The sequence below is a fragment of the Cannabis sativa genome, chromosome 4 (genome assembly GCF_029168945.1).
Source record: "Cannabis sativa cultivar Pink pepper isolate KNU-18-1 chromosome 4, ASM2916894v1, whole genome shotgun sequence".
Taxonomy (NCBI): domain Eukaryota; kingdom Viridiplantae; phylum Streptophyta; class Magnoliopsida; order Rosales; family Cannabaceae; genus Cannabis; species Cannabis sativa.
In genome coordinates this window covers 78,417,937-78,442,122 of record NC_083604.1, presented here as the reverse complement: position 1 = coordinate 78,442,122, position 24,186 = coordinate 78,417,937, and the positions used below count along the sequence as shown (strand labels likewise).

Here is a 24,186-nt window from a genome sequence, read left to right as displayed (position 1 = left end):
GCTTGTGTTTTTGTAATTGTTGCAAAATCATTTGTAGATGTTCATGCTCTGCTTCTGACTGAGAGTAAGGATGTCATCGATAAATTTTATAACACATACATCAAGAAAATCTTTTAATGCCCTATTCAGATTCATGAAAGTTGCTAGAACATTAGTTAGGTCAAAAGACATAACTAAAAATTCATAATGACCATACCTAGCACGAAAGACAGTCTTTGGAATGTCCTCCTCTCAAATTTTCAACTGATGATAACCTGAGCAGAGATCAATCTTAGAAAAGATTATTTTCCCATGTAGTTGATCGAATAAATCATCAATTCTAGGTAGAGGATACTTGTTTTTGATTGTCAACTTGTTTAGTTCTCTGTAGTCGATACACATACGAAGTGATCCATCCCATGAAGTTGTATCTTTAATTCTTTAAGTTCTACATGAGCCATTCTATAAGGTGCCTTAGAAACAAGTGCTAAGTCAATTACAAAATCTATCTCTCGCTGCGGTGTTAATCTCGGAAGTTCTTCTAGAAACACATCTAAAAACTCTTGAACCATTTTGATGTCCTCTAGGTGAACTGACTCAGGCCGAGTGGTATCTAACACCACTGACAGAAACCCTAGGAACCCCTCCTGTAACAGATCTATCGCGTTCCACATTGAAATCACTGGGATTCGAGATCCTTGAACTGATCCCACAAAGACAAACGATTCCTCACTCTCAGTTTGGAAGATCACTAACTTCTGCTTACAATCGATATTAGCAGCATACTTGGACAAGAAATCCATTCCAAGTATAATATTAAAATCTTCTAGACCCAATTCCATTAGGTCAGTACTCAACTCCCTATCTTCGATTCTAATCGGCATAGACTTAACCTATCTTTTGGAGATAACTAATTCCCCGCCAAGTAGTAGGGCTAAAAATCCTGTTTCTTAGAAATCATACGGCCTTTCCAACTTATCAATTACTCTTGTCGCCACATAAGAATATGTGGCCCCAAAGTCAAACAAAACAGAGTAAAAAGAGTTATTGACTGAAAGCTGACTTGTAACAACTAAGGGACTGACCTCAGCATCAACCTGAGTAAGAGCAAACACCCTTACTGGAGTGGGTTTTGCTTCGATCTTCTGCTATTCGTTCTTCAATTGTGGGTTGTCTCTCTTGTAATGTCCAGTTACTCCACATTGAAAACATTCTCGAACTTTACACTCGCCCAGATGATGTTTCTTACAATTAGGGCATTTCGGGTAAGTGTACCGGTTCTCAGACCCACCTTATCGGTTGCCTCAGCCCTAGTTCCCCTAGAACCTCTTATTCTGGTTCAAGCCACCAGATGCAAAGGAGCCTTTCTTTTCTAATCAGAGGTCAAGTCATTACCACCCCTACCATAACTAGGGGTAGGTAGAGCAGTGGCCCCACCAACACTAGGAGTCCCTCGAGGCTTTTGAGTACACTCCACTTCGCCCTCAGCTCACAGTGTTTTCCATACCATATCAGCATAGGTAGTTGTTGCGATATTTTGCACACGCAAGTGTACGTATCGTTTCAAGTAGTAGACTCACTAGGAGTGAGGTCGATCCCACAGGGAGTGTAGTTAAGTACGTTAAAATTAAACTTTTACTTCTGTTTGATTAAATAAAAAATAGGAAAAAAAATAATGAAGTATAAGAAAAATAGTTGGAAGCAATGATTCGAGAAAATTGATAGTTAATAAACTAGGGTGTCGATTTCAATTGTTTTTATTGAATATGGTCTAATATGATTATTTTCCTAATATTAATTCCTATGCAATAGCAGGTTTACTAAGGTAATTTATAGTCTTATCAGATATATAAATCTCAATTACATGCAAACTTTCTACTCTCGTGATAAATTTAACATGCAATAGGCATTAAACACAGAAACCCTATAAGCTATCTAAACCATATAGGTACTCTCGTCTCATATCGAAATTCAGTTCTATTTTACTATAGTATATTTGACACTCACTTCTCAGATCTCGCATCAAAATCATAGACAGTTAATTGGTGATCAGGCAATTAAAAGTAATTAAGCACAAATAAAATAGAATACATAGAAATTAGGGGGAAAATAAATCATATTAAAACCATAAACAATATCAAACAATATCCATCTAACCCTAATAAAGTGTTTAGTTACTCATATTTATTGAAGCACAAATACACATATTAACTAATAGAAAAGAGATGAAAAATAAAGAAGAGAAGAAAAGAAGAATGCTGAAAACTCTGAGCAGTATGTCTCTAGTATTGCAGTTGATCTTTCTACTCTGAATCTGAACTCTCACTTTTTTTTTCTCTCTGAGATTGCTTGATGAAATCAACTCTTTGCTGCTCTTTATATAGGTATTCAGGTCCCTAAAAAGGTGGAAAACCGCACCTGTTTAAATTCCATTCGAATTTGAATTATTTGAGAAAACCTCACGCCAGATATTTTAGATTTTTCTCTCTGTTGACGAAGAGGCGGGCCGCGGCATGCTAAACCCATGCCGCGGCCCGTGTGGCCATGTGGGGTACTCCATCGTGCTTCTTCAGGTATGCGGGCCGTGGCATGCTAATACCATGTCGCGGCCCGTGTGGCTCTCTGCTCCAAATTCCACATGTTTTTACCTTTTTTTCCGAATTTGATTTTGATATTTTCCACCGGAATATTTTCATGCAATATTTTATCCTTTTTCTACTGATATTTTCCAACTCTTCATCTATTTTAAATCTGCAAAATTAAAAGATAAAAGCGTAAAAATGCTCCAAACATAATTAAAACTCAATTAAAACTATACTAAACCTAAAATTAATACTAAAAATAACCTAACAGTAGTTGCGCCATATGTTGGGATCATCAAGTCATGTTTAATCTTGGGATTCAATCCATTCAAATATTTTTCTTTCTTGCTAAAGTCAGTTGGCACTATTCCTGAAGCCTACCTAGCCAGTCTTTCAAATTGTGTTGTATATTCTATAACTGGCATGTTCTCTTTTTTGGGTCAATTGTGTGAACTCCTTTCTTTTTGTACTACGGACCGCTTCGTTGTAGTACTTTGCATTAAATAACTCTTGAAACTCTTGCCAGGTAATTCTGGTAACGTCCTGGGTGAGAGATACCATGTTCCACCAAACTAGGGCATCCTCTTGGAAATGAAAGGTAGCACATGTCACTCTATCATTGCCAGTGACTCCCATAAAGTTCAAAATTCTATTAATAACAATTAGACATTACTCAGCCTTCATGACATCTGTACCTCCCAAAAAGACCGGAGGTGCCTACTTACATAACTTTTCATATAATGGTTACATTCGATTGACAACAACTGGCCCCACCTGCATAGCAGGAGTAGGAGCAACTTGCACCTCAGGAGCAAGCATTACGGGAGCACCCTACTGTCTTAAACGCTAAATTTCTTTGTCTTGTTCATTGATCTTGGCTTGCATTTTTACGGGCATCCTGCGGTGGGTTAACATCACCCCAACTGCTTGCACTACCTTTTAGGCCTCTACCTCGACCACGAATATATAGGGAAAATTGAACTCCCTGACCGCCACTAGATCCAACCGAAGTAGCATGGCTTCTCGTGTTTTACCTGGCGTCCATTCTAATAGAACATCCTACGAAATAGTGAGTTGGCTTGATCAGATCGCGATCAAGATTAAATTCTAATTATTGCTTACTTGAAAAAAAAATAAAACATGCACCTTTTAAACTATTAGGCTACTAACATGCTTCCTATCAAACGTTTCTTTTAACATACTAATAAACTAAACTACTAAAGCATTAGAGGCTTACTAAACTGTAAGTCGAGCTTATCTCGGATGAGGATTATACACATCATGACAATTTTTGAAAGATAATTTGGTGGCTCTGATACTAAATTGTAACACCCTACTAGATTAGGCGTGTTAGTGTGATTTAAATATTGACTGTGCAATCCGTTGCTAACTAACAAATTTACTGAAAATCGTATTTAATTAAAACTTTTCATAATTATCCTTTCAACTTTGAATAAACAAACTTTACATAATCTAAGATCTTGTCTTTAAAAGTTACAATAATTTTACAAAATATATAATTAGGGGTTTTCATCAAACCGCTCAAACCGTAAAAAAATATCGTTTGAAATTATTTACGGTGCGGTCACGGTTTGAATTTTTCCTAAACCGCATGCAGTGCGGTGCAGTTTGCGGTTTAAAATTGTTAATATGCAGTTCAAACTACACCGCACATTATAAAAAGACCAATTTTTATATTTATTTAGGTCCAATATATGAATGTTCAGCCCAAAGCACACTAATTATTGTGTTATTGAAACTTAAATTTTCCTTTCATATTTATTTTTGAACCGTATGGTATTTTTGACAAGTGTTGCTCAAACTTTGTTGTATTTGTGATAGTTTAATTATTAGTCATAGTCCAAACCGCAGAAATCGCAAAAACTGCACCACACCATTTTTTGGTGCAATTTCTGCAGTTTTTTAGTTTCACAGTGCGGGTGCAGTTTGGAAAATTAAAAAAACTGCGTGTGCGGGTTGATTTGAAAAGATGGTCAAAAACTGCACCACTTGCACTGCGAACACCCTTATATATAACTACAAAGGTTATCACCTAGCGACTACTAAAATAAAGCCTGCTACCCCGAAGATCGAACACTCCAGGTATAATTGTCTCGATATGTACAATCTTTATCTGCTTGCACTCACTGCTGCTCAGGATTAGCTTTGCCCTTACCTACACATGTAAACAATAATAATGAGTCGACAAACTCAGTAAAAAAGCATAATCATAACATAAATATAAACAAAATTATAATTAGGCGCTCATACACCCAATCATAATCCTATCTCGCCTCCCATGTGTACTAAATCTATAACATTGATATGACAATACTATTGATCATAATATCAGCCTATACTCGATAAGCTATGATAAAATTATTAAATTACCTATTTTTTTTACCATGAAGTAAATTAAAACTTAAAGGTAATATGGTCCAAACCCATACTCCTGAATAATCTTAATATTCTCAATGTCTAACTATATTACCTTGCTAAAACCAAGAAACTTTACTATATTTACGTGACTCTATAGGCCAAACATCACATTCTACTGTCACTAAGCATAAAAATTTAAAAAATATGTAAACTATAGCTAATACAATTAGAATTTAAATATATCTCCATAATTATAAAAATAATCATAATAAGTCTATTTCTTAAAATAAACCCTATCTATCTACTAATTCTTAAAATAAAGCTAAGAGATCATTACAGTTTTAGTTTTGGTATTGTGTTGGATTTGTTTAATATTCCATAGAGTAATTAGAATACAAGCATCATGTAGGAGTTTTGGTATTCATAAAACTGGTTCTTATTAAAAACAAATTGATTTTAATTATATATAAGTAATTGGTATCTTAATTTATTACTTTAATAAAGTTACTTTTAGTATTATTTCAATTAGGTTTTTTTTTTCAAATGAAAAACATTAGCTTTTGTACTTACTGCGTCCTGTAAATCAATAATTTCACTGGTTTTCTTTACTTGTATTTTTTTAAATTATTATTTTTTATTTTAGCGTTTAAATTTTGAAAAAAAAAAAATTAGTTATGATTTTAAAGTTTTTTTATAGTATTTTTCCTTACGTATAATAATTTTAAGTTTTTTTTTTTTTTTAAAAAAAAATACCATATTTAGTGTATTAAATTTGCATGTCATATATTTTAAAACTTTTCTTTTTTCCCATATTTTTGTAAGTAGCTTTTTTTTTTAATTCAAAAGGAAAATATTTTAAAACTAAAAATCAAAAGAGAGATTACCTTCTTAAAAGTTTTTTTTTTTTTGAAATGGTTACCTTCTTAAAGTTCAAAATACCAAAATCTATATCTTATGTTAGCTCAAACTGTTTATACAGTACTTCAAGAAATGTGAAGAACATATTTGAAAGAAATAATAAGTCTATGGAAATTTGAAAAAAAAAAAAATACAATGTGAAGTATATTATGAAGAGAGAGATAAGCTTTAGGTGCCAATAGCACAATTATTATTCTCCTTTTCTCATAAGTAATGAAATGAAAAAGTAATCTACATGCATCCATAATCAAATTTATTAGAAAAAGAAAACATGATTCATAAATTTTCACATTAAAAATAAAAAGTAGGATGAAAAGTAATAATATTTTGTTAGGCAATGAATTTTGTTTATTTTTATATATAGACAAAATAAAATACATTTCATTATTTATTATAAATTTAATTTGATATATATACTTTAATTTCTTATAATTAAAGATCATTAGATCAATCTAACTATTAACCTAACAATATTAGGGGTGAACAAAATACATTCTCAAACAAGACAAAATCTAATGAGAGCTCTCCATTTTTTTTCTTAATTTTTACAAAGAAAATATATTTTTTTTATATATTTAAATAAAAAAAATCCTTTGTTCTTCTACACCAAACAAGTTATTTGCAACATTAATGTGAGACCCATACCAAGACCATTTTTAATAATTCAACCAACATTACAATCCTCACTTTCTCAACTTCAAACCCCAACAAAAATTCAGATTAAAAACCCAAAAAATGATCACAAAATTGAATCCCAAAATCACCAAAAGAAACACATAGTTACTCTTTGTGAAAAAAAGACCAAAAAAAAGAAAACAAAAAAGAAAATCTCATCCGCAGAAAAAAAAACCTATTAGTGAATCAGAGCCAATTTCCCCAATCAAATGGTTAATATTTCATCTTACGTGGACGTTCCAGATTATTCGCTTCACACTCTGGCGATCCGCTTTATTCAACTACAACCAATCAGAACACGCCACGTCATTTCGACACAGATCGAACTCTCGCTATAAAAGCCCAACGTCCAAATTTTTAACGGCGTCAGAAAACACATTCGTCTGTTCTCAAGAAGATAATTTCACATTTTTCACTCTGTTTTTTCGCGATGACAACCGCCACCGAATCCCAAGCTCCGGCCGTCGAAGTTGCTCCGGTTCCGGCACCGGAAGTAGTGTCTAAGAAGGCAGCGAAGCCTGCGAAGGAGAAGAAGGCCAAAATCCCAAAGGAAAAGAAGCCTAAACAGTCAAAGATCGCTTCTCACCCTCCATATTTTCAGGTATTGAAGTTCGATTGCGATTATCGTTTGTTCTTTTCCGATTAAGTAAATGATCCGATCATTGATTGTAAATTTACATTTTCGCAGATGATCAAGGAAGCTGTATTGGCTCTGAACGAGAAAAGCGGTTCGAGTCCTTACGCGATCGCTAAATACATGGAGGAAAAGCACAAATCGGTTCTTCCAGCGAATTTCAAAAAGATGTTAGGTCTTCAACTGAAGAATTCCATTTCCAAAGGTAAACTGATCAAAATCAAGGCATCGTACAAATTATCTGAGGCAGGAAAGAAGGAGAAGAAGGTAGTAACTAAGGTTTCGAAAGTAAAAACTGGGAAAAAGATCACCAAACAAGCCAAGACAAAATCAGTTACTGCTCCAAAAGCCAAAGCAACGAAGAAACCTAAAGCTGAGAAAGTCAAGAAAGTTACGAAGAAGGCGAAGAAATCAACCCCTGTGAAACCCAAACAACCTAAATCGATCAAATCTCCGGCTGCAAAGAGGGCTAAGAAGACCACTGCTTGAATATATGTAATTACTAAGTAAAAAAGAATAATATGAATGTTTAGCATTTTCGTTTGATGTAAATTAAGTTTTTAGGTTTTTCTTTTTTGTTCTTAGTTTCTGTATTAGATTTGGAATGTTAATAAAAATTTAGGTTTGTTAATCTTGTTATCATTGTTTGTTTTGGTGTGATTAATTTGCTTAAACATCGTAATTCGGGTCTCCATGCATTGTGTTTTAGTTCTTCAATGCATGGTGTGATATGATCATAGTTTTTCCGTGAGTGGTTACGTGTCAGAATTTTACACTCTCTCGAATATTCTTTCTAAGATATTTTATTTTTGTCTGCAATTTTTGCTGTGTGGGCCCGGTTAGTTTGATCAAGCCTACTTAAACTCATATTAAGATAATTATATAAATTATTATTTTGATAAAAAAAATTACGTGAAAAATAACTAGAGTATATTGGAGTGAAATGAGTAAAATTAGTAAAGTGTTTAAAATATCAATTATTTTAAAAAAAAGGATAGAAATAAAAATTTACAAAAAAAAATGTAAAGTCTAATTTTATATTTTTGTAATTTTTTTTTTCATTATTTTTTTTTATTTATTTTTTTTTTTTAAAAAAAATTATTCCTATTACTTAATTTTAATACGTTTGGAGGGTTTTAGTTTGGGCCAGGAAAAAAAGCAGGTTTCGGCCTGTTTTGGGCAAAGCCGAGCTATAGTTGCATTACTTTGCACTAAAGAGGATTTACACGTAAATTTTCACAAACTATTATTTACGGTAAATTAATATACAAATAACAAAACACCCAACATTAAAATGTTTAAAATTTTGGAAAAACTGTATTTTTATATAAATATATATTTTTTTTGTTGGTTTTGTGTAGTTATGAGAGAATCCCTGTCATCAACATAAGTTAAATAATTGTGAGAAAAAGTGAAGATTAATACTATGGCATGCACCAATTTTTTTTTTGTATTGGAAAACAAACTTATAGAATATAAAATTATGAAGGAAAATCCATAAAATAAGATCTGTGAAAAAAAATTGTATTTTGCAGTTATGAAAAAGGTATAATAAATCATGTAATTTTCACTATGGGAAAAGAAAGAGAGGCAATTTAAATTTACTGTCCCTTGGAGTGTTTTGCTGTACAATAATTTCATGAATAAGGGCCCAAAAATGATTTGTAATCTTTATTGTCGTGGTAAATTGCAGCAACAACAGTAGATGAGTCAGAGTTAATAAAGATAAGAGTAGATGAGTCTGAACTATTCTCCTCAAAAGCTGATCGTAAGTAACAAAGCAAAAGAGTACACCATAACAATTAATATACAACATTGGTTGATAATATTTAAAAATGTGTATTGAAATCTATTATATTTATTAATGATAAAGCTGGAATTTAAAATTTAGATTTATTGATGTGTGAAATTTGATATAGAAATTAGTACACTAATAGCAAATTAACTTTTGTGAAATTTACTGAAATATAGTATTAGATTACTATTATAGTAAATCACTTTTAAGACTAGCTCAAGTGACAGTAAGTGGTTGGTTAATTTGGTGGTGAGTCTGTGGGGGTTACTGGGATCGAATCCCATGGAAAGCTGAGCTCATTAAAGGACGAAAGGTTACTAGTTACTAGTTGAAATGTGGTTACTAGATTAATAATACTATGTTAGTAACTATTGGGCTGTTAATTGGTAACGGGTTTCTATGATGTTATTTTTATATTCTGAAAAAAAAAAATCAAATTACAATCAAAAACTGATTTTTAGGTTTTGATTATTTTATGAAATTGGGTTTCACAAAATGAAAAGATCAATTAACCATTTGCAATTCATAAAATTAACCATGTTTATTCGACCTTGACTGTTGGATTAATCTTTTTTTTTTTAATAGAAGGAGATAACTTTATTAACTTAGAATGGCCAAATCAGCCAAAACAGTGTCCTTGGAAACAAAACTTAAATTGGAAACTGAAAAATTACAATCTGACCATAAACAAGTATTGTGAACAAACAATGAGCGACATTATTAACAGATCGTTTGACAAAACAAAAATCAACATTATGAAAGACTTTAGTAAAACTTTACAATCTTCAATTAACAAACCAAAAATTGAAGGCAAAGAAACAGCGGCCTCGGCAACAGTTGGTTGAACATCACCAAACTTGAGTTCAGAGAAGGATTTTATTAAAAGACCATTATTCTGAGCAATACAAACAACTAGGGGTGTTCGTCCGATTCAATCTGCACTTTTTGGGTCAAACAACATCCAATCCGCACTAAGTGCGGATTTCATATTTTGGATCCAATCCGATCCGCATAACAGTTTAAATCCAATCCAATCCACAATAGTGCGGATTGGATCAGTTATTTTTGATCGGTTATTTTTTTAATAATAAATTATTTAATATTTCAAAAAAAATAAAAATAAAAAAAGACTATTGTTTCTTGATCTCTAATAATAATCTATTTCCATCTCTATTTATATACAAATCAAACCGATATACATATATATTCATAAATATGTATCATATTTAGATTTACACTAAAATATATATGTGTCCATTACTAATATAAATAAACTAGTATATATATTTAAATTTATGTGTAAGAATTATTTTTCTTGTGTTTTTTATTATAAAATAAATAAAATGCACCAACTCAATATATTACTAAAAAAGATTAAGAAATTAGAAGTTTGTGTCTTTTTTTAATTAATATATATTATATATTATAATATTTTAAAAATATATATAATTAAGTGCGGATTGGATTGAATCGGTTACTTTTTGAGGTCAAACAACATCCAATCCGCACAAGTGCGGATTTTAGATTTTTCAATCCAATCCAATCCGCACAAGTGCGGATATCCGCATTTTGCGGATTGGATCGTGCTGATTGGATTGGATCGGATACTTTGTGAACACCCCTACAAACGACACCATAAGATTGAATTGATGCAAAGATAATTCCATCCACATTGATCTTGATTTTATTTAAAGCGGGTTAAGTTCAATGCTCGCAAACACTATTAGTACCAGCAAGGACTAAAAGTAGCTCGAAACGACGAGAACGAGCAGATCTCAATTGATCAAGAACCATACGTGCAACAAAGATAACCACAACAACAACATAATCTTTTTTATTCCAAAGCAAGTTATTCCGAGCCTCGCAAATGGACATGGCAACCAACAAAAACCAACATGTAAAATCAGGTTAGGAAGCAATGCCCACATCCACACATGATCTGTCCAAACTGACTGAGCAAAAGGACTGGTCACAAGCACATGGAGGATAGTTTCCTTCTCCTGACAGCAAAAAACACAATGTTGTTCAACATGGACATGTTTCTGTTTAAGTTCAGAACAAGTAGGGAGACAACCAGTGATTGCTCTCCAAGCAAAATGGAGAGTTTTAGGGGGAACCAAAATCTTCCAAAACTTTTTCCAATCTTCCGAAGTCAAAAAAAGCAGCAATAACTGACCTTAGACCCAACAAGTGAAAGGATGATTAGAAATAACAAAGGGATTAATAGGATTTGGAAGCCATGGAGCATTGGGGGTATCGATTCCATTCTAATACGGGCACCATTTCAAACAAGCCCTTGAGTTTAAAAATGCTACGCCATATAAAATTAGAATTATGGCCCAAAGTAGCACTAAGAAAAGAGTCTTGAGGATAATAACGAGCCTTGTAAATACGCCTAACTAGAGAAGAGAGTCATAAAAAAGTAGTCGCCAACCTTATTTGGAGAGTAAAGATAAATTATAATCACGAAGACTTGAGATAACCAATTCCTCCAAAATCTTTATGCTCACATAAACGGTTCCAACTCATCCAATTTATCCTTTTTGAACGATTAGAAGCAGTGTGCGTGTGCCACCAGTATTTAGACATCAATCCTTCAACCTCATGACAAGTTTCAACAGGAAGACGAACGACAAACATAGCATAGCTGGGTAATGCTTGGGCCATTGACTTCAAGAGAATCTCACGACCAGCTTGCGAGAAGAAATGACCCTCCCCACTCTCAATTCTCTTTCACATTTTTTCCTTCAAAAGTCCCAAAATACCTATCATTTCGCGTCCCATTATACATGGAAGACCCAAATACATAGAATTCTAATCAGCTAGTTGCATACCTAAACTAGAACAAATTCAACTTTGCATGTCATCACGAGTATTAAGGCTAAAAAGGATAGAAAACTTAGCAAAATTAACCTTTTGGCGAGAGGCAAGCTTAAACAAATGAAGCATTTGAAGTACATTAGTCGCTTCTTCTTTCGTTGCTCTACAATAAACATAACTATTATCATCGAAAAGTAAGTGGAAAACGGTAGGAGCCCAGTTAGCCACTTTATAACCCTTTAGGAGACCCATTCTTACAAATTGACTGATCAAAGACGAGAAACTCTCAGCGCAAAGAAGGAAAAGATAAGGAGATAACGAGAAGGATGGGGCTATGGTTCGAGACAGAGACTTCAAGATTGAACAATTGCGTAAAATTAAATTGCTGGAGCCAAGAAGAACTAACCAGAGCACGATCAAGACAGACTTCTACCCAGGAATCACTACCACGACCACAGTCCCAAGTAAATTGATAACCAGACAAATCCAAGTCATGAAGATTACAATCATTTAGAGCCTTACAAAATCAATTAATTAGCCATTGCGGGTAAGGATTACCTCCATGCTTTTTCACTCTAAGATAGGACATTATTTAAATCACCAATGATACACTAAGGTAATGAAGAATCCATCGACAACATACGAAGCAAGTCCCAAAGTTTTATGAGGAAAGAGAGTGATTAGGTTCTCCGTAGAGACCTATCAAACGCTCAAGGGTGCCTTGACAACTCAAGGTTTCACAATAAAAAACAAAATCAGGTTTCTTTTGGCTCACAAGATTCGTAAGGAATTGAAAAGTCTATGAGTTTCCAAGCCCACGAAAATTCCAGCTTAAGAAACTCATAATTGACAGTTGGAAACCATAGCCCACCAAAGATCCGTTGTTTTGAAACTTCTTTTGTTTTTTTTTTTCAAAAAAACCCTTCCCAAATGTAAAGGCCATTTCAACATTTAAATTTCTAGGTCCACTAACCAAATTATCCTTATTTTGAGGACTATCGTGAGATTGAATTGGTTTCTTTGTTTGAATATTTGTCAAATTTTTACTAGCAGTTTTGGTAACATGTTACCAAGTTTTTCTTTTTTTTTTTGTTTTTCATGTGGATCAATGACTGAAATGAAATGTCTAAGAACACTCCCAACAAATTTTCTATTCTATACATCTTTTAAAATATATCACTAAAATTTTATTTTCTTTATTTCACAACATTTTTATATTACACCATACATTAACTTCTTTAAAATACATCACCAAAACTCTATTTTTTTAAAAATTTTAATATATTTTATTTATTTCAAATGTATAATATTAATATATCCAAATATAAAAATAATTATTAAAATCTAAAACAATTACTAAAACATGTTTAGAATAATTAAAGCTATTCTATAAATATGGAAATTTTAAACAAACTTTAAGAAGTAATTTAGAGTTTCTACTGTAGTGTGTTTTTAGTATGTTTCTTTAAATATTTTAAGGTTTCTCTAATTTAGAGAAGGTGTTGTACGAGTGCTCTAATTTTGCGTAATATCAGTTATATGTACTTCTTTTTTGTTTTAAATTTGTTAACTAAGTTAGATGATTAGTTGTACACACTCTTTAGATGGATGGACAACTTGTTCGACTAGATAATTTTTCTTTTTTCTTTTGAAATGCATAGTCCTTTAGTCTGTACGTATGATATTATTTAATTTTCAATAATATTAGTATGCTTTCAAAAAAAAAATTATAAATTTTTTGATTACATTAAAAGTGGGTTTGGAAATAATTACATATTAGCGTAATTACACTTATTTTAAAATATTTTGTGTTCAGATGTTAAAAAAATAATTGCATATGAATTTTTATTTTTCATGTTTGACAAAATGAGTTAGTACTAAACAATTTAGTGACATTAATTATTTAAAAAAAAGTAATATTTTGTAATTACACTTAATTCTTATGAGATCCACTGTAAAAATTAGAAAATGTAATTGAGACTCTTTAATTATTACCTCCACTTACATAATTACTACACGTGCCAAATTTTGTTATTACTCAGAATTAAACTCAATTTTAAATACACAGTAACTAATTTCTAAATGCATCCTAGAAGATCTCAAAATTCAACATTAATATTTTGAAGTTTACTTTTTTTTTTTTTTTTTTTTTTTTTTTTTTTTGAAAATAGTTTTATTAAGGAATAGCCTCAGCCATTACAATGTTCTTTAAAAATAAAGGAGCACTCCGCTCATTAAACAAACAACCTGACAAAGAACAAGACGCCCGAGCAAGAGAATGGGCCGCCTTATTAGCAGATCGATACACAAAGGAAATAAAAACATTCTTTAAAGAGGACAAAATCAAGCGACAATCCTCCACCAATAAACCAAAGTAAGAAGGCATATGAACTGAGCTATTTATTGCTTGAACAATCATTAACGAATCAGTCTCTATGAACACATCCTCCCACCCTTTCCTCTTAATCCAGCTTAAAGCTTCCTTCAAGCCAACAACTTCAGCAATTTCTGGCAACACCACACCAAATTTCGAATCCGAGATTGCTTCTAAAAGTTGCCCCGTATGATCACGCGCCACACAACCAAAACCAAACATTCGTTGAGTTTCAAAGATAGCACCGTCAACATTTACCTTGATCTTACCACTCAAAGGTCTGCGCCAAATGTTGCTGTTAGAGAGAACACCAGTAGCAAATGTAGCTGCTGTGTTCTTAGTTGCAACGCGCCATTGATCAAGAGCCTTTCGTGCCGACTGGACTACACCCAACGCTGTACAATTTTTGTTCTGCCAGAAGACTTCATTACGAGTCTTCCATATGCTCCATGATATCATAGCAGCATCGACTATCACCTCTGAATGCTTGCTGTCCAAAAGGTTGAAAAACCAGCTGCTGAATTCGTCCACACCAGTAGCACCAGTAGCAGCAGTAACAGCCGAGAGATTCCAACACGACTGGGCAAACCGACAGCCAACAAGCACATGGAATATCGTCTCATAATAAACATTACAAAGCGGACAGATAAGATCGACATTCACATGCTTGGTGCTTAATTGAACCTTCGTTGGAAGAGAACCAGAACAAGCCTTCCATAAAAAATGAAGAACCTTCGAAGGAACCTCAATCTTCCATAGTCTTTTCCAGTAACTGTCATCTTCAAAGTGAAGCCAACTACCACTTGAAGATTGAAGATAATTGTAAGCACTTTTGACGGAATAAAGTCCCGAATGTTCCATCATCCAGTGCCACGAGTCCGCGGTTGTTGAATCACTCAACTGGATACTCAAAATCAACTGAGCATCACGTTCTTCAAACATGTCTTCAATGATCTCAACATCCCACCCTCTCTCTTCCATCAACATCAGATTGGAAACCAAAGTACCTTCTAGCCCTTGGTTAACCGTAAGAACATAAGGCCAACTATCATGAGGCAACCATGGGTCATGTAAAACACTCACAGAAGAACCATCTCCAATAGACCTTCGAGCACCCTGCCGAACAAGAGATTGGGCTTCCCATATACTACGCCAAATAAAGCTAGGATTTTGTCCTAGTCCAGCATTTAAGTAAGAACCCCTCGGGTAGTATCTAGCCTTGTAAATCCTTCCAACAAGTGAGTCTTCTTTAGTGAGTAATCTCCACCCTTGTTTGCCCAAGAAAGAAAGATTATAATTTCTAAGGTCTCGAAACCCCAAACCCCCAACATGTTTGTGTTGACATAACTTCTTCCAACTAACCCAACTAATCCCTTTATGAAAAGAATTAGCTTGAGTATTCCACCAAAATTTTGCCATTAAACCTTCTAGGCTAGAGCAAATTTCTTTGGTTAAGAGAAACACGCTCATAGCATAGCTTGGAAGAGCCTGAGCCACAGACTTAATCAACACCTCTTTTCCCGCTTTGGATAGGAATTTGTTTTCCCAACTGAAAATCCTCTTTTTCATCTTTTCCTTCAAAAAACCAAGGATAGCGTTCTTGTTCCTTCCCATGATACAAGGGAGGCCAAGATAAAAACTATCTTCACTAGCCTCATTCAGTCTCATCATACTACAAAGATCACTCTTGATATCCACTGGCGTGTTCTTACTGAAAAATACTGACGACTTCTCAAAATTGATTTTTTGACCAGAAGCAAGCTCATAAGCATTGAGAAGACGAATCACATGTTGAGCTTCTCGTCGATTAGCCTTGCAATAAACATAGCTGTCATCAGCGAACAGCATATGAGAAACCGCAGGAGCCCCACGAGCCACTCTACACCCAGTAATAAGTTGAAGTCTCTCATAGTTTTTCAGGAGAGCTGTCAAACCTTCAGCACAAATCAGAAATAAATAAGGTGACAAAGGATCTCCCTGACGCAAACCCCTACCAGGGATGATAGGTCCAATAGAATGTCCACCATGAACCACATTATACGACACAGTAGAGACACAACTCATGACAAGAGACACAAAACGACTACAAAAACCCATATGAAGCATCAAATTTTCAATAAACTTCCACTCCACTCGATCATAAGCTTTACTCATATCAAGTTTCAGAGCCATGTATCCTTATTTCCCTCTTCTTTTACGCTTGAGATAATGCATTATCTCAAATGAAACCATGATATTGTCTGATATCAACCGACCAGGGAGAAACGCACTCTGCGTGTCAGAAATCACCAAAGGCAGAATTCCTTTTAATCTATTCGCCAAAACCTTAGAAATTATTTTATACAAAACATTACATAAGGAGATTGGCCGAACATCAGTCATCACCTCGGGTTGCTTCTTCTTCGGGATAAGCACAATATTAGTGTGATTTACTTCGCTAGGCAAAGATCCTTGGATAAAGAAATCTTTGACAAACTTAATAACATCACTACCAACAGTACTCCAACAATTTTGATAGAACCCAGGAGTCATCCCATCAGGCCCCGGAGATTTATCCGGATGCATTTGAAAGAGAGCGCGACGAACCTCATCATCCAAAACCGGCTCAACTAAAATTTCATTCTGTGCAAAGGTGACCGTGGCTGGAGTACAGTGTAAAATCTCAACAAAATCTACAGCAGTAGGCGTAAAAAGATGTGAAAAATAATCACTTACAAGAGTATCAAGGCCATTCTGCCAGTCAAGCCAACAACCAGCCGAGTTCTTCATTTTTTGGATTGAGTTTCTACGCCTCCTAGTAGTTGCAGTAGCGTGGAAATATTTCGAATTGCTATCACCCTCTCGGAGCCAAAGTTGTTTACTTCTTTGTTTCCAAAAAATTTCCTTTTGAAGAAGAACATTGTTGAGTTGAGACACAGCTTGTTTATAATGTTCCACCGAAGTCGAGTCCCTACCCTTCTTCCATCTTCTAATATTCTTCTTGCATTCCTTGATACGTTGTGAAAAATTGCCGGTATAATCCTTTCCCCAAACTAGAAGCGTATCTCCACAATTTTTAATCTTTTCCAACACTTCAAGATTAGGTAGAAGAGACCAACTTTCTTCAATAATCTTGAAACAAAGTGGTTCTTTGAGCCATGAATTTTCAAACCTGAACTTGCGGTTTGAAGCCACCGTAGTCGCATTACGAGTCACAAGATGAAGGGGACAGTGGTCCGAAATGGTTGCTTCCAAGTTATACAACTTAGCCGTGGGAAATAAATCCAACCAAGATTGATTTGCCAAAGCTCTATCAATACGCACCTCAACCCAATCGTCCGTGCCACGATGCCTTTCCCATGTATACGAATAGCCATAAAGATCCATATCACAAAGACCACACTCACCCAAAGCATCATTAAAACCATCAATTAACCAATTTGGGTAAGGGTTACCTCCTCTTTTGTCTTCTTGAGAAGTTACATTGTTAAGGTCCCCGATGATACACCAAGGGAGCCTTGACTTGTCTTGAAGCACCTTTAACAACTCCCAAGTTCTCTTGCGCAAGCTTCGATTAGGTTCGCCATACAATCCCGTCAACCGCCATTCACCAACATCACCATCGGTAATACATACATCAATGTAGTCACCACTAAACTCCATAACTTTAACCTCCTCCTCTACTCGCCAAAGCAAAGCAACTCCACCACTTTTACCACGAGCATCAACAGAAATAGCACCCTCAAATCCAATAGCCACACGCAGCTTCTCTACAGCTTCTTTCTTTGTCAAAGTCTCACATAAAAACAAGTAATTGGGTTTCTTTTGGATCACAAGATCTTTTATGAATTGTTGGGTCCATGGGTTCCCAAGCCCATGGCAATTCCAAGAAAGAATGCTCATGATGTCTGGTGGGCCTGAGAACCATGGCCCACCTTCAAATCGTTTTTTGGATCAAGCTTCACCACATTAACCTGGCCCACTTCCTTCTCAGCCACTTCATTTGCACGTGTACTATGTTCCAACACAGTACGTCTTCTTTTGCTGTCCAAAAGCAATAAAGTCTCATCTTCACTAACAGCCACCTCTCCATAATTCTTGCCACTATCAATTCTCTCCACATCAGCATCATTACTACCATTATTTCCAAATAAAACTCCTTTATTTTTTGCTGAATTCAAGGTAATCGTATCCTCTCCCTGATCACCATCATCAATCTCCATGATTTTTGGCCCAATCGAATCAGCAGGGATCACACCAGATCGCCGAACCCCTCCACCACCGTCGACTGCTGTGTTTTGTTCAGAACCAGTCCGGAGCCATTGAGCTCCTATCAAATAATTCTTCTTCTTGGTATGTGCTCGCATACCATTCCCATAAGGCTTGAGTAATGGATCATAATCTTCATCAAATCTTCGAGGACAAAAACGTTCGGAGTGGCCAATTATTCCACAAACAAAACAAAAAGTTGGAATGTGTTCATACTTAAAGTTCGCCCATATCCAATCACCATTGTCTTTGCATAACTTCATTCGACGCTTCAACGGTTTGTCAATGTCGACTGTTGCCCGGACTCGAAGGTATTCCCTCCAAATTCCATTAAAATTCTTAGCATCCGTCTTGATAAACTTTCCAACATAGTCTCCTGCCTTTCGAACCACCTTCTCCAACATATATCCCGTTTTCAGATCATGAATCTGAACCCAAAGATCAAGGCAGTGTAATCGAACCAACTTCGGATCCTCCCCACGCTTGAGACGATGAAAGATCAACGGACTCCTATTAAAAGTCCATGGGCTACCATCAATGACAGCTTGAACATCAATTTCATGATAAAATTGAAAGAGATACCTATTCGTATCTAGTTCTCTGATATAAACTCCCTTCCCCGGTTGCCAAAGAGACGCCATCATATGCCTCATAGCATCGAAATCAAGCGTTCTACCCGTCAAGAATCTACCCACGAGGCACCATCGATCATCAAAGGCTACCTCTTCTCCCTCATTATCATCACCAATCAAGATCCCTTCCTCCTCCTCCTCCAAATTTATCTGTGCATACTCTTTGTTTAAATCAAAACCTGTATAGCTACTGGAAGCCATAGATAACACCAGACTAATCCAGCCAAAAACAAACTACACCTGAAAAACAATCAACAACGACAATACATACAACGACAAGTCAAAAGACTAGACATGCTTAGGTCTCCAACATCATTAGATTAACAAGTTTTTTAGGGTAATGAGAAAGTATGCAAAAAACTTGTTAAGTTTGAAGTTTACTTTTATTTAAGTACTGTATATGTAAGAAATTAAAATGAACCAATCCAACAAATTTTAATAGGTGGCTTGGAAAAAACAAATAGAAATAACATCATCAAGTAAATCAAAATTAAAATTACTGTATAGCTTTACAACACATCATCATACTATTTGAGAAACATCACATATATATATACACATATATAATCATAAGATTTAACTAACTGATCGATCTTTTTGTTAATCTTTTCATGAAATAATCCAACTTGATCCATCAAGTAGTCGTTTTTTTGTTGATCCCACCATTAATGTTTCGATCATTAACTGTACTGAAAATAATTACCACACTAACTTTTTTTGTTTTTTTCTTTAATTATAGACACACATATATATATTTATATTGTAGTAATTTTTATTTTTAACCTTGATTAATTACGTAACTGTTTCTTCACTAATGACATCAAACGAGAGTAAGATTCCACTCAAATTGTAAATTAATTATTATGAGAGGTTTGATATATAATAATAATGGACTACTTAATTAATCACAACGTGTGGGATGCTTAACATTTAATGCAGTACTAAATGTGATTACTATAATAAATATATCATAAATGACAATCATAGGCAAAATTGATTTATTTTTCTTTGATATAATTAATCATTCGATTTTGTTAAAAAAAAAAATTCAAGTCGTGTATGCTATTCTTATTGGGGATCGTTATAATGAATTGAGATATGATTAATCTCTTATTTTTGCCTGATGAAAAATGTTCATCATGGCATATATATATAATATATATTTTATATATTGACTTATGAAAAATGTTGATTATGCCATATGTATAGTCATATAATAATCTTAAGTAGGGACTATATCAATTTTAATTGTATGAATATGTATTAATTAAGGTTAATTACACAATTAATATATGTATTGCAAAAACTCAATATATATAATATTAATTAATAAATTAATTAATTTTGAAAATAATATATTATTATTATAAATTAGATACAATATAATAATAATGTTATTATTATAAATTAGATACAAAATATGTATATTATTGTAAACTTTTCAATTTTATTTTGCCTATTGTTGCACCAAAAGCTTTTCGGGCTAAGCCTTTAGAATTTGTGTCACAAAATATACAACACCTTTCATAATGCAAGCCACTAATTCACAATGTATTTCTTTTTAATTATAGTGTCTTTGGAGTGATATTTTACAAAAAGTTATTAGAAGAAGACTATTTTCCAAAATTATTATATGTCATTTAAACGCCCATTAATATAGAGAAATTTAAACAAAAATATTATTTTTGGTAAAATTTTATTATACTTTTATATTAAAATATATATACATTGTTTTTTTTAAATTAAAATGAAAACAAAAAAACCATATGAAAGTATCCAAAAAATAACATTAAAACAATATAAAAATAATTTATCAATAACAAAATAATAAGAACACAACATAAAAATAACAAAAAACATCAAAAGATCGTAATTACTGTAAATAAAATTTTTAAAACCGTAAAAATACAATTGTGTATTTGTATTTTTTTTATTTGTATATTTTTGTGTACTGAAAGAGTGGTGATCAGCAGTTAGGTTATTGTGTATGCTTAAACCCTCCTCAATTACACATATAATAAAGAAACTTGTATATAAAGCCTTCCCTTAATTTGATCACACCCAATTGTGAAGGTTTAGCATAATGAATTATACCACTAAAATTTAAAACCACATTTAAAAAATAATCAACATGCATCTTTTTTTACTAAGTACATATGTAAACACAGTCTTTTAACTTTCTTTTCATTTCATTTCAATTTCTATAATTTTTTTAAATAAAAATAAAACCGAATTTCTGGCTCCGTCACTGGTGAGATGTCGGGACTACACCCTATCCTCAATACTAATAATAATAATAATATATTCTTTTTATTAATTTGTGTTGAAAGAAAAAATGTGTGTTGATGAGGCCACACGTTTGTATGATATGCATATTATACTAATGGGACATAGGGTTGGGCCAAAGAAAATATATTATAAATATATGTATAAATATATTATATATATCATATATGTGTGTGATTCATATGATCAAGGAAACCCTAGGAAGCATCACTGAAAAATAATTATAAGGCGATGGAGGTAGCTAGGGTTGTGAACATTATTATTTATTCCCCTTTAATAATCCAAATGAAATCATTCTATATCATATTGCTCTCCATAACTTTTTATGATGAGCCCATTTTCTCTCTTCATCAAATAGCTATTTTAAATATTAATATATATATTTGCTATACACAATAGTTTTAAATTCCAGGTCCATCCATTTCTGATCATTTTCTTTTTTAATTGGGTAGGTTTGATTATTATTTGTCATAAGTAATTAATTAATAATATTAGTTACAAAACGAATGAGATTAATTAAGATAATTATGAGAATATAATTATCAGTGACATTTTGATATTGAAGCTATAACACAAAAGTTGATTGACTTGTATAAAAATCGATCAATATTTATTGTAAATATAAAATATAATTAAAGGGACAAAGAAAAGGAGTTGAATTAAAACTTTGCGAGAAAAGAGAACTAAAACTTTGTTATAAAAAGTTATAAGAAAAGAGAGAATATTCATACAATATTTTTGACAAAAACTAACACAACGTGATCCAAAAATTTATAATGCATCTACAAACTAATTATAAAACCTTACATATTATATAATATACCGGAAGCATTTTAGATAACTGCATCATTTTTTGTTCTTATCAGCAATTTAAAAATAATATACTAATTTTTTATATGACGTGATGAAGAATAAAATAGACATACATACAACTGAATAATTGAATTTTATTTTTCAATTTAAATTTTTTCGAAAACAGACAGAATACCTAATATAACTACATATAATGTATACCATCAAATAAACAACTTAGTTTATAATTTCTTAATATACCAAAATATAAAAAATACTCCTATGATAAAAGCAAAACTCATATATATTACTCTTCCCGAACAATTTAATTTCTTATATATATAGGTCATAGTTGACTTTTAAAATCTGTTTTAGCTTCTAAAGTTCCAAAAACACTTCTATTATTGATTAGCTATATATATTATAGTGATTTTAATTATAAGATTTCTACAAAAAAATACTAAATTTTGAGTAAAAATTTACAATTTTCTTATCATATGAATTTTTTTTTATAAAATTACTGTCTTTTTATAAAACAATGGTAAAAAAATAAAGCAGAACAATTAAAACAATAGTATAACAATTAAAAAATAACCGTGGAACAACAATAAAAACTTAACACAGTACACAGTATAAAAATACACAGTATTTTTAAATAAAATTCCGTTCCACAATAAAAAAAGAAAAAAACTTAAAAATTTCAGTATGGCTAAAAATCTCTTTCATCATTTAGTTTTAAAAAAACTCTTTAATTATAGCTAAATCTAGTAGCTTTCACAAGAAAACTTGTAGTAGCTTATTAGGCATGTCACTTTGCATCACAATAAGCAACAAAACAGATCTAACAAGTCAATTCGACGCGCTCTCTCCATTTATATATGAATATATATATACAGATATATATCATCACAAAATTAAATTATTCCATTTGGTTTGGACCCCTCATCACTCAAAATCTAACTATATATCGATATCAAACCCTTGATCAATAAAGAAAAGTTAAAAAAAGGGAATCATATAATAATTTTGTTGTTTTCACGAAACTAGGCTAGGTAAGAGCCAACACATAGAAAAACCCACCAATCCCATATCACCTTATATTAATTCTTCTAATAACTTCTACTACTTTAACTATATACATATATATAAACATGAATCATGATCATGGCATCAAGTACTGACCCATCTCAGTTTTACACCTATAGAGTTCCTATTCACTATCTATCAATATCATTTTAATCTTTAACTTATTACCAAATCATCTATCATTACTTTTTAATCCCCAATTGAACTATGACATATATTTATATATATATAGGACAACACATGCATGCGCCCTAAGTAATTTTGGTGGAGTTATTATGAAAAATCCATTTGAGTATAATTTATAGAAAGTTGTATCTTTCATTTCATTTCATTTCTTTGTAATATAGTACTATTCATGTTAATTACTATACTTTTATTTTTGGGTGTTATGTATATATATCATTGCCTTTATTCTTTCACATTTTTATTCCAATTAAACTTCCTTTCATTTCATTCATGATTTATCATAATAATTAATGAGTACACTTACAACCTCCAATACACTTCTCTTTTACCTATATATATATATAGCTCTATCAATAATAATGATTCTAACATATATTTATGTATATATTTACAAGGTTTATAGTGTTTGTCATTTGATAAAAGAAAGTGGTAATATATATATATTTATATATATATACTCATTTAATTATTTTAAATCAATACCTACTTTTCTAAATTTTTTGATCATATGTATCTATATATCCACTCTAAGTGCCAAATGATGAACAATCATGATCACCTCATAGAAAGACAAATATTTTTAGATGTAATTTATGTATTTTAATTTTCATATATAATATTAATCCCCACAAATCTAAAAACAGACACAAAAATTATTCATCAAATGGTTCCAAATCAAAATAGTTTTTAATGATGATGATGATAAATAGTGTATTGGGTGAAATTTCTGCTAGCTATATATATTAACGTAACTTTTATATATATAAATATAAAGGTCTACAAAAATATAGTATGTAAGA

The 24,186-nt window shown here is 32.5% G+C and overlaps 1 protein-coding gene across 1 annotated transcript; it reads left to right on the top strand.

Annotated features, from left to right (window-relative positions):
- The first annotated feature begins 6,508 nt into the window (after positions 1-6,508).
- LOC115712512 (histone H1) lies at positions 6,509-7,806 on the top strand. The gene is made up of 2 exons (XM_030640798.2): positions 6,509-7,134; positions 7,222-7,806. The coding sequence occupies exons 1-2, from the start codon at positions 6,964-6,966 to the stop codon at positions 7,654-7,656; spliced, it is 606 nt and encodes a 201-aa protein (XP_030496658.2). The 5' UTR covers positions 6,509-6,963; the 3' UTR covers positions 7,657-7,806.
- The last annotated feature ends 16,380 nt before the right edge of the window (positions 7,807-24,186 follow it).